Here is a 19749-nt window from a genome sequence, read left to right as displayed (position 1 = left end):
CCCACAAGGAACATGGTCAAGACTGATTTGCATATGGATGGGTCCAAACTGGGGTGGTGTGGTGAGCAAAATAATGATGGATTAACCCAGATCTTTGTGACTGGGGGCGAATGCTTGCATTGTCCAGCATTCCGTCCATCAATTGTTTCTTTTGCCCGGCTAAGCCGGGGAAAGATAAACACCTATGCGGGTCTTATAGACCCATCTCTCTACTGAACGTTGACTGGAAATTGCTAACCGGGATATAAGCAGCTAATTTAAGTCCGCTGATGCCAGGATTAGTTGAGCCAGATCAAGCGGAGTTTATTCTGCCCAGGCAGTGTGCAGACAACACGAAAACGGTCCTACAACTGATAGATAAGGTCACTCGTAAGAAGGGGGAAGTCATACTGCTCTCTATAGATGCAGAGAAGGCCTTTGACCGGGTCCATTGGCCATATCTTATGGAGACGTTAGCTCATTTCGCTTTGGAGGGAGATTTCGAGCTTGGGTGCCGAGTGGTTATGATTCTCCAGTGGCCTTGGTCAGGGTAAATGTACACAGATCATAACGCCTCCCGATTAGGCTTGGCACTTGCCAGGGATGCCCTCTGTCCCCACTCCTGTTTGCCTTCTATATGGAGCCATTTGCGCTGAAGGTGAGGGATAATCGAGGGGTGAAGGGGGGAGAGCTTTGCAGGAGAAGAGCACCTAATCACTCTCTATGCAGATGACGTACTGGTAGCGCTAGGGGAACCGGGAACATCACAGCCGAGGAAGCACACCAATGTGGAGAAGTTTCGGGATTTCATATAAATATCTCTAAATCCCAGGCGCTAGACGTGACGGTCGCTCCTGAAACCCGGGAGAGTATATCTGAGGCATTCCCCATTACATGGGCCTCGCAAGCAATTTCCTATCTGGGTTTACAGATTGCCCCGACAATAGAGGAGGTATTGAGACTAAACTACAAGACCTATTGCGGAGAGTGAGGGGTGACCTGCCGCACTGGAAATTGTACCCGCTGTCTTGGCTTGGGAGGATCACAGCAGCTAAAATGACAATATTACCCAAAATATTATATCTGTTTCAGACCCTCCCAATACAGCACCCAAAGGGAATGCTATGTCAACTGCAGAGAGAATTGCAACAGTTTATTTAGGCGGGTAAGCGACCAGAATGAGCCGAGATCGCAGCTGGGAGCCCATGTCAAGGAGAGGTCTGAGTGTCCCGTGTTTGCTTCAATATTACCGAGCGGCCCAACTATCAGGTGGAGTGGTCGAGACCGGAGTCCAGAAGCGGTGGCTTTTTATGGGTAAGACTCTAGCGGGTACAGACCCCATTTTGACACTCCCCCATCATCCGACCAATCTCAACCTGTTTATGATTACGTCCCTCACAATGCGGGCTTGGGACGCTGAGGCAGCCATCGATATAGGAGTTGGCACAAAGTCCCTTAATTCTATGTCAGTCCACAGAGGCTCCGATTTTGCTTTCCAATCTTTACTGACAAAATACAGCAGCCAATAAACAAACTTTAAACTTGCATGACCCCCGGAAGGTCAACCCCCTCCAGTGTCTGCACCAATCACCATCAAGTCCTTCACATAATTGTCCATGTAAACGCCGCAACGTCCTCTTTCTTTGTTGCTGCAGCAGCAGATAAGTGCCTTTCCTTTCTTCTCTCTGTGGGATATATGTTAGGGGAGGTTGGTTAACGGTATTTTAATGGTTTTAAATGATTTTTATTGTCGAATGATGTGTTGTTGGCACCGACTCGTTCACGAGCGCTGACGAGTGTCGGGTGTTTCTCAGCGCGTTAGCGGGTATCGGGTTTCCGCGACGCGCGCATTCTAACGTTAGGGGGCGGTGGAGCAGGAGAAGGCAGACGCGAGACTCTCGCGCAGAGGGAGCAGTCGAGTTCTGGCCCAAACACTGCGCGCGAACGGGAGGGGCAGTTTCTGTTTGAATTTCAGTGACTGACTCTTCGTTTCTTTACGCGTGTGAAATTTGAGTGACTGACTCATCGTTTTAAACGCGTGCAGGACTGCATAAATCCCTGGCCTTGTGAACGCCTACCGGGGCAGTATCCGGATGAGAGCTTTGCTCTAAGGGAGTGTAGGGGTCTCCTTCCACCATTAGATTTCGCCTCAAAAGACCATCTTTATTGTGTTTTTGCTTACATTTGTGACTGCAGAAGGGTCTGAGGTGCCCCAGGGTTGTTCCCCCCTTTTGGAAAGTTCCTCCAAATCCTCTCTGTGAGTGGCAATGGCGTACTACGCCAAAGAGGAAGATCAGTGGGTTGAGTGTAACCAGTTTGAGGAGTATCAGGAGCCTGATGAGGAGGAAAATCTGGTAGAAGTCTTGGACACCCACGTTCAAGGTTCGGTAAATAAAGCCCTGATCAAGGCTTTGAAGCCTTTTACTAAACCCCTTCATAGCTCTGGTAAAAGGAAGGTAAAATCTTCTCATAGTAGCGCGGGCCACTCACAGTCATCGGCCAAAATTTTAGCGCGCATGGCTAAGAATGTTATGAAGGACCATGGCTTCATGGCTCATTATACTACTGAGGAGTCTTCCCAGTCTACGTCGGCTACCTCAGATTCTGAGGTTGAATCGGTGTTGCCAAAAAAGAAATCCCAGAAAACTAAACATACAGCTTATAAAGCAGATGATAGTCAAGCGCCTAAGAACCTTTTATTTGACCCTCAAAGTTTGGTTCATCCTCAGTCTACCGAGTGGGTACCGGGTCCCAAAGTGGCTCAATAGGTCGCTAATAATTTGCGCCAGGGTTTTGAGAAAGAAGTTCGGGCCACCTTACGTTCGGAATGCCAGAGGCCTTCTTTGATAGGGAAGGTGGCGGATACGCCAGAACTAGACCCCAATATGGCGACGTTCATGAGGAAGTTTGTGAAAGACCCTAAGAAAGGTTTAGATAGGGCTTGGAGGGGATGCCAGGATAAGTTATTGGACGTCTCTGGACCCCTCACGAAAATTCTAGAGGCGGCAGTTAATGCAAACGATCAGAACGCCCCACTGAATACATCGGATATCATGGAATGGGCCCAACGGGCTCTATGCTTTCTGGGAAATGCCAATGTGGCTCTCTCTACGGAGAGGCGAAGATCCTTCTTAATGCGGATCGACTCCCAGTTAGCGGAGATGGCCACTACCGAACCAGGTTCCCTCGCCAATGGCATGCTGTTTGGGGACAAGTTCGTTAAAGAGATGGGGAAATATGTGGCCACCTTTTCGGCGTTGGACAAGGCTCAAGCTAACATTAAAAAAGTGTTTCACACGGGTGTTTTTGACAAGGCCGGCCGTTCAAGAGGTCGAGGGTCCGGCCGAGGTTTTAGTCAGACCTCACGAGGAGCAGAGCAACGAGGCAGAGGCTATCAGAGACCACAATTCTACCCCTCTCGTAATAGAGGGGGAAGAGGCAGAGGCCAGAGAGGGGTCTATCGAGGACAACAGCACACAACAGGAGATGCCTCCGAATCAGGTACGAGTCCTAAGTCCCAGGGAGTGCATGGTGGGTGGTCGGATAACTCTGTTTTTCCACAGATGGCAAAGTCTCACAACCGACCCCTGGATTTTACAGACTGTGCAGGGCTTTCACATAGAGTTTTATGCCTCTCCACAGCAGACACGCGTGCCCAGCCCTCTTCATTTTTCCCTACTAGAGCAGAATTTCATCGACAAAGAGGTGGAGTCATTGCGCCAGAAAGGGGCTATAGTAGAGACCGTTCCTCACACGCTGGGTTTTGTAAGTACCATCTTCTTGGTCCCCAAAAAAGAGCGGGGTTTTCGCCTGGTGTTAAATCTCAAGGAGTTCAATGCTTGGGTCGTGTATCGGCACTTCAAAATGGAAGGCATACACCTCCTTCGGGACATCCTTCTAGAGGGCGATTGGCTGGTTCGCTTGGACCTAAAAGATGCCTATCTCGCAGTTCCTATATTCCCTCCACACAGGTGTTTCCTTCAATTTCGTTGGCGAGATCAATGGTTCGAGTTTTCCGCCATGCCGTTCGGCCTTTCGTCCGCCCCTTGGTGTTTCACCAAGTTGATGAAGCCGGTGGTACAATGGTTAAGAGAAAGGGGAGTACGCCTGATCATTTACCTCGACGACATTTTGATCATGGCTCAGTCCAGAGACCTTCTGTTAGTCCACCTAGCATGGACGATTCCATGGATGTGGTAATAGAGTCGGACGCCAGTCGTTGGGGCTGGGGAGCACGTTGTGGGATTCTAGAGACAGGAGGGCGATGGTCCCGGGAGGAGTTGAATCTGCATATCAATTGCTTGGAGCTTCTAGCAGGCTCATTTGCGATTTGTACGCTAGCTCCTCAAAAGGTCTCTTGCTGCATTCTCCTCCGCATGGACAATGTGTCCACGGTCAGTTATATAAATCGCCTGGGAGGCACCAGATCTCGCCTTTTGGCGGAAATAGCAAAGGACTTCTGGCATTATTGTCTCGACCATCACATTGTGGTGACAGCGGAGTATATTCCCGGGTCGACCAATGTGGTAGCCGACTGGAACTCTCGATATTTGAGGGACGCCAGCGATTGGAGACTCCACCCCAGAGTCTTCAGGGCCTTAGACCTCAAGTGGGGTCCTTGTACGATGGACCTCTTTGCGTCCAGACTCAATCGTCAGGTTCCCCTGTTTTACAGCTGGCGCCCGGATCTCTAGCGCTCAGCTCGGATGCATTCCTTCAATCATGGACGATGGGCATTCTATATGCATTCCCACCATTTGTCATGATACCCAGAGTGTTGGCGCAAATCCGCAGACAGAAGGCGGAGGTTATTCTCGTATCACCCTGTTGGAAAGCACAAGAGTGGTTTCCGAGCGCGCTGGAGTTGACTTGCACGCCTCCGGTTCGAATTCAGTCATTTCCGGATCTCCTCCTGGACCCTCAAGGGCTTCAACATCCTTTGATCCTACAACACCAGTTAGTCCTCATGGCCTGGAGACTTTCAGGCGTCGTTGGCAAATGCCGGGAGTTTCACAGGACACTCTCTTTTTTCTATCCCAGGCCTGGGCACCCTCCACTCACAAGCAGTATGAATCTGCTTGGAGACGATGGGTTAGTTGGTGTACTGAAAGACAGAGCGATCCTATGGGATCCGACATACATATGATTGTAAATTTCTTGTCCGAGCTCGCCAGATCGGGGCTAGCGTATAGGACAGTGAACAATTTCAGATCTGCGATCTCAGCGGGACATCCGCATGTGGAAGGCAAACCGGAGGGAGAGCATCCTTTGGTTTGCAAGGTGGTGAGAGGTATTCGGTTGGTGAATCCTCCCCAGCCTAAGTATTTGACTCTCTGGGATGTTACTGTGGTCCTATGTTTTTTGATGAACTGGCCCAATAAGGAAGGTCTGTCAAGGAAACAACTATCGGCAAAATTGACGATTTTACTGTGCCTGATCTCATGCAGTCGAGTGTCTGACATACTGGCCTTGGATTTGGCAGGTAGAGTATTTACTCCTTCTGGAGTTTCATTCACGATTTCAAGACATACGAAGACACATTCTCACTGTATTTCTTACCCTGCTTTTCCTCATCACAGCAAATTATGTGTGGTCAAATGCTTAAAAGTTTATGAGGATTGTACTAGAGAATTTAGAAATGATTTGTTGGGACAATTGTTGATTGCTCTTCAGAAACCTTTTCGCCCAGTCACGTCTGCGACTCTGGCGAGGTGGGTCATGTGGTTACTGGGACTTGCAGGTGTGGATACCTCTAAATTTGGAGCTCATTCAGTTAGAGGGGCCATGGCCTCCAAGTCTTTTGGTGCCGGCTCTCGGCTGCAGGACATCATGACTGTGGCGGATTGGTCTACTGATTCTACGTTTAAGACCTTTTATCATAAACCTCTTGTGGATGTGGCTTCGGTTGTGGTGGAACAACTTTAAACTAGCATAATCGGAGCCTCCATGGACCGACATAGAATGAAAAATTGTCTAGCAATCGCAACAAAGAATTTTCAATTCTATTATGGACACGGAGGCGAGGATTATCCCACCCAGGCTATAATGTCAGTGAATATGTTTTGGTGGATTGTTATACGTTTCTTATACCTTTACTATTCAGGTTACAGCGCAATGATAATATTGTGTATATTATAATGCATTATACCCACCCTAGCCTTAATTCATGGTTGTGGCATGTCCATCGTTTTGGGATGGATTTTACGGTGTTCCTTTCTATTTCAGGTGACCAGAGCAAGCAGACCTGAATCTGAAAGAGTAATACACATGTAGTGCGGAGTTCATTGGATGTTGCGCACAGCTTCAGTTGTGACAAGGTTCTACGTCACGTGGTATTTCCAGTTATGGTTGGACTGTTAAAAGGGATCGCAAAAAAAGAGGACGTCGCGGCGTTTACATGGACAATTATGTGAAGGACTTGATGGCGATTGGTGCAGACACTGGAGGGGGTTGACCTTCCGGGGGTCATGCAAGTTTAAAGTTTGTTTATTGGCTGCTGTATTTTGTCAGTAAAGATTGGGAAGCATAATCCTCGCCTCCGTGTCCTTAATAGAATTGAAACTTCTTTGTCGCGATTGCTAGACAATTTTTCACTCCATTGGACAAATGGCTGATTCGCAAAGCCACAGACCGGGACCTGATTACAGAACTGAGAGATTACACCGGACAGTGTAGTGTGGAGAGGTGTGGCTCACTGGTTAGAGGCGGCAGATCCGTAAGCAGAGAATCGGCCAGGGACCAGGGTTCAATTCCCGACGCGGCAGGGTCGTGGACCAGGGTCAAAACGGACTCGATAATTCTCGCCTCGGTACCTACTCTAACCAGGAACACACTCGGCAACTCTGGGCATTAGCTTGCCTCATCTCCACAACGGCCCCCCACATTCGCCGGGGATGCCTGGTTTCACCTTGGAGATACCCTGGAGGGACCATCTCACAGGGATAGCCAGGACGGGTTCCCCAGCGGTCTACAGCGCCAGGACGCCTCAGGGCAGCAGTGCGCTTTACAAGACACATACATACATACATACATACATACATACACAACCAGAACGAAGTGACTGAATTTACCTGTCCTAGGTATTTGAGTCTACTTACGACACAAATAAAACAGATTTAAAACTAAAAAGGTACAATGTAGTTTCAAAAATATCACACAAAGTGGTGTATTCCAAGCTCCACATTCTCCAGCAGTAGATAAAACCTGAACGCCTGGTCAAATATACAGTTTATCTTCTGACACTTGCCTAAGTATGAGACTCCTCTTGTCCTTGGCCCATTTCTCTATTCTAGACACTAAAGCGCATGCAAAGATTTTTGGTTGTTATCTAAGAGGCTTATCGATAGGTTCCTGGGTCATTTCTTTCACCTTCTTGCGTACAGGAACTATGTCGGCTTCTAGCCGGGACACGGGAGCTCGGACTCAACCTAAAGTGATATAGCAGCCCCATAAAATATGATCGGATTTAAAAAAATCAGCTGGTATTATACAAATCAGACCAAAAACCTATGCTCACCTGTATATACTATGGGACAAGGTTCATGCATCTGAAACCTCCTTTCCAGGGGACAATTACTCTTTTCCTTCGTCCTCTTTGTTTCCCTGCAATCACCCCTCTCCACCCTTCGGTACCACAGTCTTCCTTGCCCCCATGCCAGTCTACACAACACACCCAAACACAAAATTCTCCAGTTTATTCAATCCCCCTTCATTCCAACACAACGCAAGTTCCAGCACCACATAGTGCTTCCCCACTTGAATACAACATTAAGCTATATGAGCACTGCATTTTCTTTCTGCACACTCTTAGAATTTCTCACCCTCTAAACTTATTGCACGCACTCCTCCCATGACCTTTTGTGTGATTCACGAACCTTTAAAGTCACTCAATTAGCCTAAACTCAGACCTGTGGTATATATGGCACAGAGCAGACTGGCTTAACTTAAGGCAATGTGTTAAGTATTTATGCAATACCAAAACAGCAATAGAGTTGGAATGGTATACAATAAAAATCCCAAACAAAATTAGAAAAATAGAGTAAAATGTAATTAATAAAAAGACACCAAAAACGACAAAAGTCCAATAAAGAGGAACCGGAGACATTAATTTTAAAAGTTTTAGGTTGGAATAGAGCCAAGAAGCACAAGGTGCCAATGAGAATTAATGGTTGTAGTAGACCGGGAGATAGACGCTATTTGACGCTTACCAAGATGGAGAGCGGCTCCAATACACCAACCAGGCTCGTCCTGGTCAAAGATTTTACCATCTGACTTTAGTCCTTTAAGTCTTAATCTACAATAGCGCATTTTTACGCCCCTCCACCCAAGGACCGAAGGGAATGGACTAGGAGGCTCACAGGGTGTCAGGCAGATGGCAAACACCAGGTCAAATTGTCACTGGTCAGCTGAGCTGTTGCCAGAAAAGGCCTCTTGCAGATTGTTGTGTCCCTGTAGGCTTAATAAGAGGTCAACCTTATGACCCTTGGAGTCCTTTTCTTTGTCCTGAATACAAGAGAGAGCAGATCCAACTCTCCAAGGCACTTCTCAGGTCTCACACAGCAGGTTCAGTCCTCTTCTGATCTTCCTTAGGTACAGGAGTGTTTATTAGTGGGTTGCTGCAGGTGCCACATTTATGCATATTACGAGCTAGTGGGTGCGAATTACTCGTGGGTATGCACTAACCAATGGTGTAAAGGTTCTTGGGGTCAATCCTACCAACTTTGGGCATTTTCAAGAGGGCAGAAGTCTTCCGCCACACTAAACTTGGGCTCTAAGGGCTGGGGGCCGTGGAGAGTGTACTATGGTAATCCTAGTGTCCTCCCACATCCAACAATAAAACATAACATGGGGCAGTCACTGTACCCCAATAAATGTAAAAACAGAAGTCTGGTAGAAAAAATCACGATTTTCCAGGAACCAGACAGTGGATATACAAACATTATCTTTAATTCTGTTCCTGACCATTGAAGTGCACTCCAAACTCTATTGTGTTGTATTTAATTCTTAAGTTTAAAAATTGTGTCCTCTGGGATTATTTTTAGTATATTGTTTCGTTCACACCTTCTTTCATATGCCAAACCCCGACTTCATACACACACTCACCATTCATAAAGGTCACCGCTCTCCTTGTGGCTACAATGTATTGGCACAAACACCTATTGTTCATAAGGTAATGATTGTAATTTATTAAAACCATTTATTAGTTAATACAAGATTAAAAAGAAAAAAGGAATTTGTTTCAATTTAAAAGCATTTTTGTCCATAGAATCATCATGAAAAATATGTAACAATACTAAAAACAATTAATCACATTCACAATGCTTCAGAAAATCATAACACAAGAGTTAAAACAGACAGTAATCTTTGTCATAAATCGCCATAATCCAAAGTTCAACTTATATGCAAACACCCTGATGCCTCGTGTATCATCAATATCTAGGGTGATGTTCGTATAGATGCATTTCTGGCAACAGAAAAAGGCGTTGACGCGTTTCGAAGGCTTTATCGTATTCCGCCTTCTTTATCAAGACCGTCATATTATGTACTCCCGTCCTTTAAGCAATAAGTGTTTCTGCCAATACATTGTAGCCACCAGTTGAGCGGTGACCTTTATGAATGGTGAGTGTGTGTATGAAGTCGGGGTTTGGCATATGAAAGAAGGTGTGAACGAAACAATATACTAAAAATAATCCCAGAGGACGCAATTTTTAACCTTTTGTCTTAACTCTAGTCTTTTGGGTGTCCAAGGGTTCCTATCTTTTTTTGAAAGAGTTGTATTTAATTCTATACAGCACTTATGGAGTGTATAGCTACCCAGAGGCATCAGTGCTGATAGTGCAGCCAAGACCAGAGAGAGGGGACTAGAGAGATCTATTCTGGAAAAGCCAAGTCTTTGGTAGTTTTCGAAAAGGGAGTTCTACTTGTAGCCTTGTGAGCAGCATGGGGCCATTACCTGTTTGCTTGCTGTTTCGCTGTGGACTTCCTGCTGAATCCCTGTGTTGGTTGGGGACCTGTGGGGACATATCTTGCCGGTCTCCCCCGCCGCCGCAGCCCCGTTACACCAGACGCCGCATATCGTCATCTCGCGCCCGGTGGAGCATAAAATTGAGCCTGAACTCCCGCCTCGCGGGACGCGCGCGGGTGGCGCCGGGTTAAGCCCGGGACAAGGGCGGGACCGTCTGTGGCCGTCCGAGGCCGATTGAGGCTGGGCTGGGGCCCCTTATTAACATCTACTCTCTTGTCATTGGACGCCTTAACTCTCCGGTTGTGTTCAGATAAGTCATCCTCTGATTTTTCCCTGACGTGTATGTGAACGTGTGATACAGTGGGATTTATCTGTCCTGATTGCGTGTTTTGTCTATCTGGACACTGAGACTCTTTGCATTTTGTGCATTACTATTGCAACATGGCTAAAGTCATAAGGAATACGAAAGGAGGTTCTGGTACTTTAGACGCTTTCCTTAAACGGGCTGAAACGGCAGTTGCCAAAGAGATTGAACTGGTCGAGAGGAGACTCTCCCTTGACCCTATGTGCAACATTTCAACCACTTTGCATAGTGCCCCTCCTACTTCCTCCATGAGTAGTCCTAATGCTGCCTGACTTGTCTTATGGTTCAGCTGTCCTGTCAAATGAGGTTCTCCCTAGGAGAGCTACTTCCACTCACACTTCATGCCCACCTACTATTAGCCAGTCTCCTTCCCCTCCTAATACACGTACTAGGCAGGCACGTGGTGAGCCAGCTACTAGAGCTAAACAGCCCCAAAGGAAGCGAAAGGCTGTTAGTGCTAGCATGAGTAACAAATCTAAAGCTAAGCAAGCTAGGAAAAGCGCTACAACCACTGATCAAGGTCCACCAATAAGAAGCCACTTGCCTCAGGATAATCCTACTACCAACCTACTAGAAAGCCTTCAGATTATCCCTTCTGTTGATATATCTAGAGAGGGTGACTTCGTGTCTAGATTAGCGGTAGTCTTGGAGGAGCGCGTTACGGCTTTGATCACTCCGGTTTTGGCCAAACTTGAGATAATTGATTCTAGACTACTAGATTTGGAGAAACAAATATTAACCCAACAGGGTTCCCTCCTAGGGTCTAAAGAAACAACATCATGTCTTGATAGTGTGCCAGTGCAATTGCCTTTAGTAAATCGTTTGGATATTGGTGTACATACATCTGGAGCACAGATTGTACTTCAGACAACTATTGTCCCTACAAACCCTACCCAGCAAAGAGATTCTATCTCTGCTAGAGAGATCCCCAGGACCATTACAAAAGATACTCACTGTATCACTACGAAACACCCAAATTTCATCTCCCCCCAGAGGCGTGCCCGTATTCTATAATTCTCGCTAATGTCCCCAAAATACCAGATGGGAAGGAGGAACACTGGTCTTCACTAAAAAACAAAGTATTACATCATTTAAAGACCAGAACAGTGCTGGGTGGTGCTTTGTATACAAATTTTAAGATGGTCCGTAGGGTGGATTGGATAGGAGGTACCAAAAAGAGTCTGGAGGGAGACTGTGTAGTAGTCAATTTCGCATCCCCTATACTCATTGAACATATCTTAAGACAGGCAGGCTCTCTGATTATTCACCATGATCGTGTTAATATCCTTCCCCTAGGATATTTCTATCCTTCCTGTCCCAAGGTTCCAATAATTAGGAGAGATTTAGCCGCTTGTCCTGACAATTATGTCAGACCTATCCCAACTAGCAATAGATTTGAGGTATTGAGCTCACTAGACTGCAACGATTGACTTGGTCACAGTCCAGCCTCAGATCCACGAGGAACACATATTGTTGATCCTCCCGGTGAGTTTGTCTCGCCGCGAGCTGACCCACATTGTGATTCTTGTTCACTCCAATCTGGGGTCCAAGTCAATGGAGATATACAAGTCTTGCCAAGTTCCATCCAAGGTTACGATGTGTCCAAGGGCCTCTCATCCCTAATTTCTTGGAATGTGGCAGGGCTCGGGAATAAGGTAGCATCCACTGATTGGTCCAATTTTCTTAACAATAGGGATTTTATACTATTGCTGGAAACATGGTCGACCAGCTTGGATTATAGACCTGGTTATCTTAGTTTCTAAGTTCCTGCTGTTCCTAGTCTACATGGAAGGGCTAAGGGGGGTCTTTTAATGTGGATTAAACAGGACAGCGGATACCATTTGACCCAGCTGGATTCCAAAAGTAATGATATTTTGCTTGTACTGGTCCAGTGCCCTGGTCAAAAAGATCTTTATGTTTTTAACGTACTACCCGGCGGTAAATCATCAAGGGTTGTGGAGGAGTTGGACCAGCTCCTAGACTTGTATTGCAGAGATGGTTATGTCATAGTAGCGGGTAATTTTAATTCCTGCTTCGAGCCCCTGGACACCAACGACATTGACCTCACGTATGATGAGGATAGTGCCTGGAATATTCCCCATTTGACATTACCGCCAATTAAGAAGTGGACAGAGGCTGCATTACAGCTTAAGGTTCTTTGTATTGGCCATGGGCTCCGCGCTATAAATGGCACATCAGTTTCCGATAAGCAAGGGGCCTTTACATTTAACACTGGCCTTCGTAAAAGTCGTATTGACTACATACTGACTAACAAAGAACATTGGTCTAGAATTAAGGATATGGAAGTGGTGGCAAGAGCAGAGAGCGATCATGATCCTCTACTACTTTTCTTCCAATTATCAAAAACCAAATGCCAGGAGCCTCCTTCCAAGAAGGTTGAAGTAGCTATAACCAACGACTCAAGGCGTGTTAAATGGGTACATTGTTTGGGGAATGAGAAGCAGATTTTAACTATTAAGAAATTAACTATCGAGGCTATTTATGCACTACAAAATTCTATCGCTCAGGAGGAAGATTTGGGTAATATAAATATTATCCATACCCAATTCTTTAATCAACTCAGTGTCTTCTTTACAAAGCAGACTCATGTTAAACCCAACAGACCAACCAGAAAGGAGAACCAGTGGTATGGGAAATCCTGTAGGAGTGCATATTGGTCCTTGTCAGATGCTGTAAAAACTAAAGATATTGTCTTGATCAGGAATGCTCGTGCATTTTATAAAAAAGCACAATACGAAGCCAAACGAGCATGGGATGAGGAATACTGGAGGGACCTCCACTCTGCCAGCAAAGAACGTTCCATGTGTTCCTTCTGGGACTTGATTAGGTGGGGAAGGGGTTCAAAGAGAGAAGAACCCACCAACTTTGTGCCACCCAATCTGTGGGTTTCACATTACGCATCTCAATTTGCGTCTCATGAAGTACCGGAGGACTGCTGTCCATCAATTACTGTTTTAACTAATGATGTAGTTCCTCTGGTTTTTACTTTAAATGAGTCGAATAATGTCTTGAAATCCCTCCCCAAAGGCAGAGCGCCTGGTTTAGACTCGGTCCCGGCCGAATTGTTTATGCACGACAAGGAATTATGGGCACCGTACATCTTGTGCCTAGCAAATTGCATATCCAAAGGCACACCCATACATTTTACCTGGAAGGGAGCTCAGACCATTCCGATCTTAAGAAGGGTGAACGTTCTGATCCAGGTAACTACAGACCTATAAGCCTGATTGACTGCATACAGAAGGTGATAGCTAGGCTTGTTATACTAAGGATCCAAGGCTGGATCGAAGAGGAGGAAGTCCTTTCACCTCTCCAGGCCGGTTTTCGCAGTCACACTAGTACCACTGACCAGGTACTTATGTTTTTGTTAATTTACTGGAGGGTGGTCTTATTGGGTGATGGTTTGCTTTTTGCAGCCTTTGTTTTTTTTGAAACCGTTTATTACATTTTAAAAAGGTTACAAGTATGGGCCTACAACCATCCGGCCGGCCGCTAGAGTTGCAGAAGCATATGACATACCTACAGTAAGAGTCTCTTGGCGGTGCAGGTTGGTAAGTCAGGAGATATCAATAGCGCAGGCCACATAACTCCAAGCCCACAATACGGTTTCCTTTTTTCAAAACAGAACAACACAAAAAACCACACCCGCAAGGCAACCCGGCAGCCAAAGTGACGGCACGTACTCCTTAAGTGGGGGATCCCAACCAGCAGCCAAACTCTGAAGAGGGGAATGGGAATAGATCAGGGACTGGGGAACCACGTGCCCGTGGCTGAGGGAGGGGGTCGGCTAGGGGGACGGAGCTGGTGAGGCAGCCGGTAGCAGTGGCGGCTCACAAATACCCCCGCGATAGGCGTTCCAGGGGCCCCAGATTTTCACCCACGCCCCAGGCTTACCCCTCGCCACATACACTACCTTTTCACGAAACATACACCAATCCATATGTTCTTTCCAGGCCAACACCGCCGGGGGCCTCTGGGATCCCCACAATTGGGCAATGTCACGCTTAGCTATCATGTATCCCAGAGTCACCCACCGCGTCTGCGGGACCGAGTAGTCATTTGGTTCCCACACATTCAGCAAGCATCTCCTCGCTTCAGGCAACAGCGCAACACGCGTCACCACACGCAGGACCTCATGCACACCACGCCAGAATCGCTCCACCTTTGGGCACTCCCACAGAATATGCATGAAAGTTGCCAAGGCACCACAGCCACGCTTACACAATCCGTCACCAGCAAAGCCCATACGTAGAAGCCTTGGCCCCGTCACGTAAACCCGGTGGAGGATTTTAAGCTGGACGAAGCGAAGGCGAGCCGGGATGGCCACCTCCTTCGGAGAGGCCACCGCGGAAATCCAGTCCTCGTCGTCCAGTTCCAGCCCGTCGGCAACCCAGGCCTCGCGGAGACTAGTCAGCAGGCACGATCTGTCGTTGATCAGTTTTTTATATATAAGGGAGATCGTGCTGTCTGGGACATGGCCATCCAGCACTCTGTCCTCCAGGGGGGAAGACTCCGGAATGGACGCAACATTTGCAGCCTTTGTTGATCTTAAATCAGCTTTTGATTTAGTCCCCTGAGCAAAAATGTGGTCAGTTTTTATAGATCAAGGCATGCCTCTAGATATTTTAAACCTTTTAATGAAATTACATGAGGACAATTTTGCCCAAGTTAGGTGGAATGATATGGGTAATGTCACAGATAATTTTCCAATTGCTAGGGGTGTTTGCCAAGGGTGCGTTCTAGCCCCAACCTTATTTTCCCTATACATCAACGGGGTGATCAACTATTTTAAGGATACTCCTACTGATGCCCCCAAGTTGGATGGCAAGTTGATCCCCCTGTTGATGTTTGCAGATGATACTTTGTTAATTTCTAAAACTCAACAGGGCCTTCAAAAAAGCCATTGATGTGTTTGAAGTTTTCTGCAAGGATCATGGGCTTATTGTAAATGTATCTAAAACCAAATTCATGGTCTTGCACAAATCTAAACACGTCGGCGGGACCGTGTTTATGAACAAAGTTAAATTAGATCAGACAGAGGTTTTTTCATATCTGGGTATCACTCTTGAGTCTAAGCTAAATTGGAAACCGCATTTAGATCAAGTACTAACTAAGCATGCCCAACTAACGGGCGCTTTAATTAAAGAGCTCCACCTGTCTCACACCAGACCTATCTTACCAGCCCTTAAAATATATGATGCCAAGATAAGCTTGGCAATTCTTTATGGGGCAGAACTGTGGGGTCATAGTAATCTTACCCAATTAACCCGGGCCCAAAGCAAGTTTCTGCGTATCATTACTGGCCTCCCAGCATCCACCCCCATTATACCCCTTTATTATGATTTGTGGGTCTTGTTTTTAGAGGATATTGCACGTTATCGTCCAGTGGCATATTGGAGGCGGCTCTGGGTGACTCCCGAACTTTGTGAATATGGCCGTGCATTATTGGATGTTAGGGGGGTTGATAAGGCGCATAAGATTGCCTGGGTGAGCGAAGTCAGGTTACTATATCGAGCTATGGGCTTAGCAAGCTTATGGGATGAACCTACATTACATATTTTTCCCCCCAAGAAAATTCTAAAAGAATCTTATTGGCGAGTAGTTACGGAAAGTAGATTTGGCTCAAGTATTGGTCCGTCTTTAACCTCGGACTTTCTGGACCAAAAGGATAGTCCCTCTTTTGAGATCTACTGGGACTGCATTATCGTTCCAGAAGATAGGAAGCGATATCATCAATTTAGGGTGGGATCCCTTCCTATCAACTGCTTTGTAGCCAAATGGCGACTAGGCCTTAAACCTGACTGCCCTTTTTGTACTGCTCAAAGGGAAAGTATTGCTCATGTCCTATTTATCTGCCCGGAGTGCAGAACTCCTAGACGGGTCTGGTTGAAACCAATCTGTTTACTTTTAGGTCTTAAGACGGGTGTTGAGGCTTTGCGGTGTCTCAAAACTAACACCACACAACCTGTGATTATTGCTGTAGCAAAATTTCTCCACTGGTTATGGATTATACGTGCATATAAATTACGCCTCATGTGATAATATGGCTATTTTATTACTGATGAATTTTTAAATATGAAATACCTATTTATTATGTTGTTATTTTATTGATTAATGGTTATTTTAACTCAATATTTATTGTGTCACTGCTGTGCATGTCATCTCTGCAAATCTGGTTCCTTATTATTATTTATTATTGTTTATTTCTAATTTTCTTTTATTTTTATTTTTTTCCTCATTAATTGTTATATTGTAATTGTTGTCTTTAATGATGAAAATCGCAATAAAGACTTGAAATTGAAATTGACTGATCACAGAGAGTGGGGATAGATGTTCTTAAGTTTAGCCGCATTGTAGGCAAAGGAGAGACCTCCATAGTCTACCTTTCTGATCCTCGGTACTGAGGCCTGAGGGGCAATAGAGGATCAGAAAGTTCTCACAGGGTGGTAGGGGGATAGCAGAGTGCGGGAGATCGAAGGTCCTTGGTCAAATAGTGCCCTATGGGCGATACAAATGTTATATGTAAAACCACAGACCTGTTAAGCAGGATTTGACACTCCAGCAGGATTTGACACCATAATATCAAAAAGAAGCCCACTGTGATTGGAGCCTGCCTGGTTTGCTGCACAAAGGACGGACCCTGCCCAGATGTCTGCGAACATTTGTCTGTGACAGGAGAGGCCTCCTTAAAATGCGCCCAAGTGTTATATGTAAAACCCCAGCAGACAAGAAGGATTTGACACTTTAATGTCATAAAGGATGGTCACAACCCCACCCTACATATTTTGTAAGGTTCAGAGGGCTCACCTCAGCCCAATCAGTTCAGCCTATTGCTGGCTCCTAATTACTGGCTGGTAGAAGTGAGACAGCAAATGCAGCTCGGGCCTCTACATGTTTTAGGCAGGGGGAAATGTAACTATCAAAAAGTACCTTTTCTTTAAAATTTATAAAAATCTTAACTAATAAATGGGATTTTAATAACTATAAAAAAATAGTTTTGATTATTTTTCTAGATGCTCCATAGCTGAAATTAGCATTATTCTATGTAATAATGTAGCCCAGTGTTTTCCTATGGAACAGCCAGCCATACTACAGGGAAAATAGATTTAGGGGCTTTTTCGCTGTGAGCTTATGTTTAACATTAAATTCCTACATGTCCTACTTTAAATACCTTGTTCCCTGCCTTATGGGTAATAAGGCCTACCTGGGGGTGACTTATAAATATTTAAAAGGAAAGGTTTCATGCGTCAAAAGGGGTTATTTTGACAGGTCAAATTTGATGCTTAAAACTGCAACAGCCAGGCTACAAATAGTAGGTCTCCACTACTAGTGTAGTGGATGGCACAAGAGGTGTTGCATCTTCACTAGTGACATTTAACTTACAGGCCCTGAGTACACCATTTGTATCATAAACTAGGGACTTATAGGTAAGTTAGATATATCAATCGGGGTAATGCCAATTTCACGATGCTGAAAGGGGGAGCACAGGCACTTTATCTCTGGTGAAGAGGGGTAAAGTGCACAGAGTTCTACTGGCAGCAAAAATATGGGATCCAGCAAAAGGCAAAAATCCAGGTTGAGCATGCAGCACGGGCAAAATGCATACATTAATGCAAATTAATTAGGATGCAGACAGACTGGCACCGATCACTGAAATGGTGAGAATGTGTTTTTGTGGGACAAGTTCATTTACCCGGCTTGTTTGTTAGGGAATGAACAATCATAAATGTTCCCTCAAATGCAGATGTTGTTAAGGAGCAAATACAGCAGGAAGTGCAGCATAGCATGAGTAAAAGTGAAGACAACTTCTAGCAAGCAGCTCTTTCCTGTAGAGACATTAAAATTAGTTATTTGATGCCTGGGTTTTCATACACACCGAGCTCACAGATGGCATCAAAGCACTCTAGCTTACAGAATCGACACTAATTGAAACAACGGCCCATTCTGCAGCACATGTAACCCTGTATTGGGGGTTCTGTTGGAGAGAGGGGTGAAGGTGGGGCCTGGGAGATGGGGGAGGAGATAATGCACAGATGTGCGGTGGCAGCAGTAACCAAGTTCCTACTAATCAAAGCACCCCAAGGTTATGAGTCTCCAGCACCCAAGATGCCCTTAAATATTGAGACTGCATGCTAGTGAGTGCCCGCTACAACCCCCAGGACCAGAGCATCTCTCACCGTATAATCTTAGAGGTTGAGTCATACCCCCTGGAGTTGAGAGCTCTGTCGAATTAAAGACCAGTGATGGGGCACTGTGCCGCAGATATGTGGGTTCAGGCTACAAACACAAAGCCCAGGACCAGGCCATCTCTCACCTTTTGTGGACACTGCGGAGGCATCCTTCTGCTGATCCAGGAGCCCCTCTCAGTGGCCGAGACAGGACAAGCCGCGAGCAGGACCGAGATAAGAGAAAGCAATAGGCAAGAGCTGTGCCGGGGGCGGGGCCACGAGCTGTGCTAAGGACGGAGTGCCAAGTGTACCAGAGAGGAGGCCACGAGCGGGGGCGGGGCCACGAGCTGTGGGGGGGGGGCTACGAGCTGTACTAGAGGCGGGGCCACGAGCTGTACCAGGGGCGGGACCACGAGCGGTGCCAGGGCCGGGAAAAGAGCGTTGCCGGGCTCCTAGGGGGACAAAGATGACCACCGCGCATGCACAGGACATGAACCACAGGTGACCCGGAAGTGTTTCTCCGCATCCTGTCTGCACTCTGCATTCACAGGTACAAACAACTCCGCCCCGCCCCCTCGGCCGTGGACCGGGGAGCAGTGAACTAACTCTGTACTGAGCATGCGCATGAGGGTGTGACTGTACTCTGCGCATGCGTTCATCACTTTCGTAACTCCTACATGGGTCGGCGCCGTGACCACGGCGCATGCGTAGAGCGCGGGATTTTGTTCACTAGAAGTGCTTTCAAATTTTGAATTTATCTGGGGGGCTTGGTTTATATTCAATAGCAGGAAGGAAGGTTGCGGAGGCTCAGATTATGCTTCTCAAATTCATAGAAACCAATACAATTCTCCATCCGTCTAAATGTGGTTTCCAAGCGGGTTTCTCCACAGAAACTACTTAACTGGGGGTCACTGAACGGCTGCGGCATCACTTGGATGATGGTGATGCTGTCGCGCTTATACTGTTAGACCTAAGGGCGGCGTTCGACACAGTATCTCACCCAATACTCGTCAAAACACTGAAGTCACTCGGCATCTGCGGCACAGCTTTAAAATGGTTCATTTCCTTTTTGGATAACCGTACCTTCCAAATTTTCTCGACAACCACCAGCTCAGACAATCATCGTTCACCCTATGGGGTGCCCCAGGGCTCCATCCTTAGCCCCTTGCTTTTTAACTTATATGTCAAACCCTTAGCTGGCATTGCAGAAGGGGCTGGGTTAACTCTCTTTTCCTACGCTGACGACTCCTAGA

At 46.4% G+C, this 19749-nt stretch overlaps 1 protein-coding gene across 2 annotated transcripts in view; it reads right to left on the bottom strand.

The window, feature by feature from the left end:
• The window catches only part of LOC146859481 (uncharacterized), a 236016-nt gene extending 216906 nt beyond the window's left edge, over positions 1-19110 (bottom strand). Inside the window, exon 1 of one of the 2 annotated variants that reach the window (XM_085650210.1) lies at positions 18643-19110. In XM_085650210.1, coding sequence (XP_085506336.1) covers positions 18643-18666 — 24 coding nt within the window. In that variant the 5' untranslated portion in view covers positions 18667-19110. The remainder of the gene's footprint in view (positions 1-18642) is intronic. The other variant, XM_085650211.1, reaches the window with a different exon arrangement.
• Between the last annotated feature and the right edge of the window lie 639 nt (positions 19111-19749).

This window comes from Triturus cristatus, chromosome 3_2 (assembly GCF_964204655.1).
Source record: "Triturus cristatus chromosome 3_2, aTriCri1.1, whole genome shotgun sequence".
Taxonomy (NCBI): Eukaryota; Metazoa; Chordata; class Amphibia; order Caudata; family Salamandridae; genus Triturus; species Triturus cristatus.
Note: the sequence above shows the minus strand (reverse complement) of the source record. Positions and strands in the feature narration are given on the sequence as shown.